The 9841-nt window shown below is 38.2% G+C and overlaps 1 protein-coding gene across 1 annotated transcript; it reads left to right on the forward strand.

Annotated features, from left to right (window-relative positions):
* Positions 1 to 293: 293 nt before the first annotated feature.
* LOC133621212 (up-regulator of cell proliferation-like) lies at positions 294 to 7370 on the forward strand. The gene is made up of 2 exons (XM_061983180.2): positions 294 to 366; positions 2581 to 7370. Exons 1-2 carry the CDS (start codon positions 330 to 332, stop codon positions 7194 to 7196), a joined length of 4653 nt encoding a protein of 1550 aa, XP_061839164.1. The 5' UTR covers positions 294 to 329; the 3' UTR covers positions 7197 to 7370.
* The last annotated feature ends 2471 nt before the right edge of the window (positions 7371 to 9841 follow it).

Here is a 9841-nt window from a genome sequence, read left to right on the forward strand (position 1 = left end):
TTTACTTCAACAACAAACCGGTTTGTCAGGATAATCAAATGCTTTGTCTTTGTATTTTCTTGCCTTTAAATACCACGGAAGGAAGTTGGACCGAGAATACTGTACCTCTGGCTGACATGGAAGGTAGGTGAATATTTATGGATGTGTCGATGATAGTAAATGAAATACAAATGTTTACATTAAATTTAAAGGAATGGTGATAATTTACCTGATTTAAAAAAAAAATGTCACCAACATTTTGTGTTTATAAAGGTGGTTTAATTTAATGTAATTATCGTTGTGGTCTTAAGGTATTTAAGGACAAGAGAGGTCTGAAGGACCATCAGACCATGGCTACAATGAGCACTGAAGGACCAGACCAAAAAGGTACAGTCCTACTTTTAATAAATACTTGTATGTTTCCATGCTGATGTTTTGAAAAGTAATTACCGGTAGTTGTATTGATATTGTACAAAGTAGTCTGTCTCCACTCTGCTTTTACAAAGAGAGAAGACGACATTTGGCAATTGACTCAAAAATGTGTTAGTAATTTTAGCATTTTGAAGAAAGCGCAATCGCAAAATTGTGGCAGTGCAATATGAGACAGCTGGGTTTTTGACAATGTGTTGCTTCAAAAAACATCTCCAGTAATTCCAGTTTGGATAATTATACGCAGTATCGGTACCTCCAGGATTTCACTGGATTGATTTTTTTAGAAAATGCTGCACTGTTTTGAAACTTTTTCATTTCAATAACATTGAAACAACTTATGATTTTAGGAATTGGTTTTAATGTTTTAGGTGTTCCTTTTAACCTTAACCTCAAAAAGCGCAGGGTTGAAAACAAATACTGTCTTTATGTTTTACTCTTTTTATACAACACAGACTTAAAATTAGACACACGACGGCAGTAAAAGCACATACTCCGAGCTCATTTGACTTAGATTACTGTCTTGTATCTAGTTATATTTAATTATAGTAATAATTGATTATGGTTACAGAAAGAAATGCCACCAAAGGCTTCCTATCAATATATATCAATACAGTCTGCAAGGGATACAGTCCGTAAGCACACATGATTGTGCGCGCTGCTGGTCCACTAATAGTACTAACCTTTAACACATGGGTAGGGAACCTATGGCTCTAAAGCCAGATGTGGCTCTTTTGATGACTGCATCTGGCTCTCAGATACATTTTAGCTGACACTGCTTAACACGATAAGTAATGAATAATTCCGCTGGTAATCACAGTGTTAAAAATAACGTTCAAAATATAAAACATTCTCATTCATTTTAATCCATCCATCCGTTTTCTATACCGCACCTGTTCAAGAAGTCGCATTATTGGTAAGAAGTATTTTATTTATTACTGATTAGCTTCAGAATAACAATGTTATTAAAACGAATAAGAGACTTATTACACTCTAAAAATGTTGGTCTTACTTAAAAATACACGCATTTAGTTGTATTCGGTGTTAAAGAATATTATATGGCTCTCACGGGAATACGTTTTAAAATCTTTGGCTTTCATGGCTCTCTCAGCCAAAAAGGTTCCCGACCCCTGCTTTAACAGTTAATTTTACAAATTTTCATTAATTACTAGTTTCAATGTAACTGTTTTTATATTGTTTTACTTTCTTTTTTATTCAAGAAAATGTTTTTAATTTATTTATTTTATTTTATTTTATTAATTTTTTTTAAAAGTACCTTATCTTCACCATACCTGGTTGTCCAAATTAAGCATAATAATGTGTTAATTCCACGACTGTATATATCGGTTGATATCGGTATCGGTAATTAAAGAGTTGGACAATATCGGAATATCGGATATCGGCAAAAAGCCATTATCGGACATCCCTACTCACAACCCATCTAGAATTGAACAAAAACAAAATAAAGCATAAATAAATCCCTTCTGTGTATTAACTACCTAATTGGTCATTTCCACATATTGTGCTAACTCAACAAACCATATCAACTGAGGTAGAAACTATTTAAGAGGGTCGGGGGCTGGAGAGAGGTGTCGAGGTCCGTGTCCGAGCGGGGGTCGAGGATCGAGGGAAGCGGTCCAAAATCCGGAGGGAAGTCAAGGCGCACTGCTCAATCACTGGATTTGGGGGGAACACTGCAGGGAACACAAGGGACATGTAAGACACGGGCAGAGGGAAAGCACAGAGAGCAGGTACAAGGGGGGAAGCCAGAGACGGGATGCTTACTGCACAGAGTGAACTACGTTCCGGCACTGGATCTTCGGGTCCGCTGGTCTTTATGCTGTCTGCCCTCATCAGACCCATGTGCGCTGATGATTGCCTGCAGGCGCGTGGCCGCGATGCGGGAAGAACGAGCCGGGCCGCGTCCCGGCGCGCTCCTAGCGGAGCTGCCGGCGGCTCTTGCTGCAGATGGCCAGAAGTATTGCGCATGCGCCGTGACAATATTGGCAATCTGGGGGAAACCCTGTATGTTGAGGAGCTTCCAAAATATGTTTTCATGTGAATTTTCATCGTGGATACTTCTTACACACCTCAGAGCAATCATGAAGAGTTAACAGCGATATACGATATGAGCCTTTTAAACTAAAACAATCTAATCTTTCTCTTTGACAGTTCTGTTGGATGTCCTCTCCAACCTTGGACTCGTGCAGTATTACCCGAACAAACTCAAACTTCAGTCTCTACTGGAAGTCAACAAGAACAGCATAAATGAAAAAAGTGTTGTATTAGCAGATGAAGTGCCATTTCATTACCTCAGAAAACTGTTTAAAGTCAATGCTGGTTGCAGGAACTACACACAGTTGTTTAGCAGTCATGAGGAAACTGATGATTTCTTTGAGTCACTGGACCTTTACACAGAAGATGGCCTCTCAGAAACTACAGTTCATCCTCTTGACCTGATAGTGTGTCTATTTCTTTGTGCCGACAGCTTTTTGCAGCAGGAAATGGCCCTCAAGTTGTCATTATGCCAGTTTTCTGTCCCTCTGTTGTTGCCCCACACCAACAACAGTCAGTGTACCCTGATGTCATGGGCTCTGAGAGAAATCGTCAAAGAGTGGTGTCCGCATGATTTGTGTGAATCCAAAGGATTTGTCGAGGACTACATCGTCCAGGCAAAAATTCCATTATTTTCTTTTGTGAGGCTAAAAAACTGCAGCCTATCCAAATCGCAGCTTTTAAATCAAGTTCTTAGCCGTGGCCAGCAGAATCACAATATGTTCATACACAGAGACATGGAAGGGGGCACACTCACTCGAAAACTGTCAAATGGTTTGGTGGAAGTTTGCTGGTTCCTTCCTTGTGGAAAAGAAAATATGGACACATTTCGAGAGCCAATTGCACTTGCTAATTTGCGAGGAGAGATTTGTGAGTCATCTATGCAGTTCACCTTCCTTTGTGAAGTGTCCAATGCAGTCTTTGTATTCTTAGACACTGTTGAAGAAAAAGAGAATACAATTCTGAATGCTCTTGACGATGCAAAATCCAAACTCCATTTTGTTGTTAATAACAAGGATATGACGTCCGTCCAAAAAATAATGCAAAAGTTGGATATAGAAAAAAACAGGGTCAAAATCAAAACTCCCAGGGTAAATACAGCAGAGTTTTCAAAGAGACTTTGTGAAACCATCAAGACCTCACTTCGTGATGTAAAAACCACGAGTATTGCAAATATGCACACAACGGCAGGTAAATTAGGTCTGGCAGTGGATGAAAACAAAACTGTTGACCAGAAAAAAATAGCTGAAAAGATCATTAGGCGTATCGGTTTGCAAACCATACCAGAATTTAAAAGACAACAACTTCCTCTGCAAGGGGAACATTGGAAAAGACTATCAGAACTGGAGAAGGAGGAATGCAGAATCAGTAATTTTGGCAGTGATGTGGTTGAGCATCAAAAAGCTGAGCTACGAGAACAGAAAAATCACATTTGGGAGTTGCAAAACAAGAAAAAAATGTCCCAAGGAATGCAGGATTTTATTGCAACCTTATCAACAAGCGACAAAGAAGAAAGACATGTTTTCTTGAAGTGGATGAAATTCCAGTTTAATACGCATTCTCGAGACCAACTGACCAGCCTGCGGAAGAAATTGAAAGAGCAATGCCAAAAGAAGAATGCCAAACTCATTGCAGTGTTTAATCAGGCTTTGGTGGACAGCTCTTTAGGGGTGGAGCATTACATGAGAGAAATGGGACTTAACTATGAAGTATCTGTGCATGTGGATGATTCCACTGGTAAAATCTGCCATTTACCTGCCATAACTGCTGAAATGCTGTTGGATGGTTATCCATTAGAACTTTTAGATGGAGATGCTTCGAACATCCCAGAGAAGTGGGTGACAGCTGTATTGATGGAGCTTCACAAGAAGGTCGGGGGAAGGAGCAGGTTGTTGGTAGTAGCCGTGTTAGGTGTTCAAAGTACTGGAAAATCAACACTTCTCAACACCATGTTTGGTGTTCAGTTAGCGGTCAGCAGTGGCAGATGTACAAGAGGGGCTTATATGCTATTTCTCAAAGTTGGAGACGATGCACAACAAGAGTTGGGTTGTGACTTCATTCTCCTCATTGATACAGAGGGTCTGAAATCCCCTGATCTTGCGCAAATAGAAGATAGTTATGAGCATGACAACCAGCTAGCCACCTTTGTCATTGGCTTAAGTGATGTTGCAATCATAAACATTGCGATGGAAAATGCAAATGAAATGAAAGATGTCCTGCAAATTGCTGTCCATGCCTTCCTGAGAATGAAACAAATCGGGAAAAGGACGATTTGTCATTTTGTGCACCAAAATGTCGCCGAAGTCTCTGCTCACAACAAAAGCCTGACAGAAAGACAACATCTCTTGGACAAACTCAATGAAATGACAAAGATTGCAGCTGAAATGGAGAGACAACCTGGGATTCACGCATTCACAGATGTGCTTGACTATGACATACAAAACAACAACTGGAACATCCCAGGACTTTGGCATGGAACCCCTCCAATGGCACCAGTGAACATTGGTTACAGTGAAGCTGTATCAGACTTCAAGAAGAATCTTCTGGAGATGGTGGGAAAAGATAAGCAATTTGAAGCCTCAACAATCCCAAAGCTTCTCGAATGGATGAGATGTCTGTGGAAATCACTAAAATATGAAAACTTCATCTTTAGCTTCAGAAACACACTTGTGGCTCACGCCTATGACAACCTGAGCAAAGAGTTCCTCCAGTGGGAATGGGAGATGAAAAAAGAAATATTCCCCAGGCAGACAGCAGCAGAGTTGGAAATTGTAAATACCAACAATGAAGTTGGACTGGAAACATGGAACTCCTTGATCACCACCAAAAAAACTGAACTAGCTCAAGAAATAGAAACACAACAAAGCAAAATGAATGAGAAACTCTGTGATTACTACGGAAAGAGAGACGGAAATATAAAGCTGATAGAGAAGTACAAAACTGACTTTTACAATAGTATCAAAGGTGTGTCAAATGAGATTAGACATTCAGTGAATGCTAAATTGGACAGAGCCCTGTATCTCAAAATAGCTAAAAAAAAGGCACTGGACATACAACAAGAGTACCGTGGCAGGATTGAAGAGAGAGTCATGAAGCTTCTGTGCGACTGCAAAGACACCACACTGTCTGATGACCAACTGCGAGAGGAGTTTCACAAAATGTGGGCTTCTGCCACTATCAATGTACCTGCACTGAAAGATGAAGATATACCTGCATCCATTCTCACCCAGCTGAAGAAAAATGTCTCAAATCGAAATGTAAATGAGGAACTGCAGCATATTCAAGACCTACTACGCTTTGGGACTGACTCATTTAAAACAAGACATGACCATGTTGACCCTCATAATGTAACAGATGAGGACATGTGGACAAATTTCCAAATGTATACAAATGACATCATTGAGACAGAAAAACAGTTTGTTTTTGATCAAACCAAGTCCAATGGTGATTATAATGATTCTTTCTCAAGAGATCTGCTGCAAAGGATTGACAAATCACTTAACAAAGGTTACAATCTTCACAGATCAAACACAAGATTTGAGATTGACATCAAACTTCACATTTGTGGATTTGCTGCAAGAGAATTCCTCAAAATGCACCAAAGGTTCTTGTTGAAGATTGACCCCCGAACACAGCTGGAAAAGCACAAGAATCAATATTTGATGGATTTTATGGATTTGTACAAACAGACAGATCATTGCCAACGCAAAGCCAACAATTTTGTCCAGTTTTGTATCAAGCCTGCCATTGAAGATTACATGAACCGAACATTGGGAATCGACATTGTAAATAACATTCTGATCAGCTGCGAATCGATACAGTTCAGTTCACGCTCTCGTTTCCAGTACAGCATTCAGAAAGAGCTATTGCTGAAAGATGACTTCAGAGCTTTTCTCAAGTTCATATGTCAGTATGAAATGTACGTCAAAGAGTGGATATTTGTGCACATCTTAGAAAATTTGCAAGACAATACTTTGTGCAAATTAAAGCTGCAGATCCTCGAAGTCGTTGTTAACAAAATATTAAGAGCATTTGAATGTGCCTTAAAAAAGCAATCTGATGGCACTGAGAGTATTCCAAATCTCGTCCACGAAATGCGCCTATATCTGAGAAAGGACATCACGATATCCGAGGAGGCTGAAAAACTCATTTTGTTTCAGATCAATTGCACGATGCATTCATTCACACAAAAATGTATTGCATCCTTAAAGTCGCTAAAGGAAACACTGCATGTGGAATTCTCCAACACTGAAGACATACCTGAAACCTTGAATAAACTTGCAGTAAAACCGCAGGATGAGCTCTTCAAGAGGATTCTCGGATGCGGCCAGCAGTGTCCATTCTGTAAAATCTCTTGTGAGGCTGGCGGCAAAAACCACAGAAAACATCACGCATCTGTCCATCGGCCACAGGGGCTTGGAAAATGGAGAAACCAGCTGACTAACAAATTGGGTATATCTCTATGTACAAACAATGTTCAAAGTACTCGTTCATTCATGCGTCCAGAGAAATTCGTACGATACAGAGACTACAATACAGTCTTTTCCGACTGGTACATTCCCCCAGACCCCACAATGGAAGCGTCTGATTACTGGAAGTTCGTAATGGTACGTTACAATGATAGTTTTGCTAAAGAGTATTTCGCCAAGCCAGCTCAGGTTCCGGAAGCCTGGAAGAGAATCACAAAGGAGCAAGCCCTGAAGGGTTTGAAGGATACTTTTAACATTTTTTAATCTTTTGCATTGGTGCATGGTGTAACATTTGTTTATAGTTGTAATATTCATAACACATGGTTGTGATTTACGACAGATGGTACCTTTTCAGAGATTGTCATTTATTGAAGAAGAAATGTTGTCCTATTCAAATAAACCATGACAACAGAAGTAATTTATTGCCACATTTTAAAAAGCTGATTGTGTTATACTATCAATAATAATGTACTTGTATTTCAAATGAAACATTATATATACTGTACTGTACATCATTTGACCACTTTTCCTTGTAAAAGATGTGTACAAAATAATATTCTAAAATGGATTATGCGTTTGTTGTTTTCATTTCATTTCATTAATTTAAATTTTTAGTTCATTCAATAAAATCTATCAAAGAGAAAAAACATAACATTAATTATGAATGGAAAGAAGTTAAAAAAAACATAAATTTTCCACCTAATCTTAAAAGAACAGCAAGTGTCTTTCAATGTACTCTAGTCTAGGCGACACAACAAATAAACTAAAAATAAAGACATAATTTTACTCAGTCATATATTTTCATCATCATGAATTTATTTATTTTTTAATACATAGAGTTTGACATTGTTTTATTTTATTGTCAAACCTGTTCCAAAACACAACTAAATATGTTTTACGGGCACTACCCCACACTTAAATACAGTATATGAGCTATTGAACGATCAGTGAATAAAGAATAAAATAATAAATAAATACAATAGAATGCTTTTTGATGTTGCAATTCCTTCACTTTGTGTAAAATAGCAATTGTTTTAGGTATGTTAACCTTTGTGTTTTATCATTTATGTAATTTTCTTTACAAATCATAATACCCCAAAACTTAATCCATTTTGTTCTTTAACTCTCAACTCCTTTTGACAAATGATGCATCCACACTTTTCCTGCTACTACAAAAAAATCATACATTTCCTTTTGAACCTTTTGACGATATTACGGACCGTAGATGGTGAAATTCCCAAATTCCTTGCAATTCCTTGTTGACAAATGTTGTTCTTAAACAATTTGCTCAGGCATTTGTTGACAAAGTGGTGACCCTCGCCCCATCCTTGTTTGTGAATGACTGAGCATTTCATGGAAGCTGCTTTTATACCCAATCATGGCACCCACCTGTTCCCAATTAGCCTGTTCACCTGTGGGATGTTCTAAATAAGTGTTTGATGAGCATTCCTCAACTTTGTCAGTCTTTTCTGCCACTTGTGCCAACTTTTTTGAAACATGTTGCAGGCATTAAATTCCAAATGAGCTAAAATTTGTCTATTCAATTGAAAATAAATTGAATATGATTTGCACGTGGAAACTTTAAGTGTGTACCATATTTTGCTACCCGTAACAAAAATTTGGATCAGTGTTGCTTCTTATTTATAGATATGTCTATTTTTGCCTTATATTTGAATATACAGATGCACACATGTGGTGTTGTTCACAAATTGACAGGAGGTCTTTAAGGGAAAACGGTTGCAGCAAACAGTTAAAGCGTGCAATGTTTGCAAAGCAAATGTCAACCTTTGTTTCCTGTGGAAGCTTGACTCTTCCAACATATTTGTTCACTTGAGCGTATTTGTCCTCTGTGATGTCAAGAGAAAAACATCTTTGGTTTTGGCTCCGAGCAAAGTTGACACCATTTATTTTGCCAGGCGACGGTCTCATATTGATCTGTTTTTAAACAATAACATTTGCATAAAAATTAAACACGTTATATAGACATTATATACCTAATTGTATTTGAAATCAACTGTCATTACTGGGGATGGGCACATTTCACATTTTTATTGATACTGTACAAATGTTGCTGTACCTGGAAATCGATTCTAATGTTCGGTACTTTTAGTATGTGTTGATGAATGCTAATTGTTAAAAAAAAAAGAAGTATATATATATATATATATATATATATATATATATATATATATATATATATATATATATATATATATATATATATATATATATATATATATATATATATATATATATATATATAGGGCTTCACGGTGGCAGAGGGGTTAGTGCATCTGCCTCACAATACGAAGGTCCTGAGTAGTCTTGGGTTCAATCCCGGGCTCGGGATCTTTCTGTGTGGAGTTTGCATGTTCTCCCCGTGACTGCGTGGGTTCCCTCCGGGTACTCCGGCTTCCTCCCACCTCCAAAGACATGCACCTGGGGATAAGTTGATTGGCAACACTAAATTGGCCCTAGTGTGTGGATGTGAGTGTGAATGTTGTCTGTCTATCTGTGTTGGCCCTGCGATGAGATGGCGATTTGTCCAGGGTGTACCCCGCCTTCCGCCCGATTGTAGCTGAGATAGGCTCCAGCGCCCCCGCGACCCCAAAGGGAATAAGCGGTAGAAAATGGATGGATGGATGGATATATATATATTTTTTATTTATTTATTTATTTTTTTTATTCATTTATCATTTAAGACTGAGCTTTGCTGTCCAGTTATCCTATTTTTCTACAGTTTTGTGTCTCATTTGCAAGTACTGTACAGTACTTTATTATACAGTAGACTTCATGCATTTGTGACCTTAAGACGTTAGATGGCAGTAGTGTATAGACCACTACCAGGAAGTAGTCTTTGCCATTTAAGGGGCTGTTTGCAACTTGCTGTCAGTTACAATTTTCAAAGT

Source organism: Nerophis lumbriciformis, linkage group LG21 (genome assembly GCF_033978685.3).
Source record: "Nerophis lumbriciformis linkage group LG21, RoL_Nlum_v2.1, whole genome shotgun sequence".
In the NCBI taxonomy this organism is placed as follows: Eukaryota; Metazoa; Chordata; class Actinopteri; order Syngnathiformes; family Syngnathidae; genus Nerophis; species Nerophis lumbriciformis.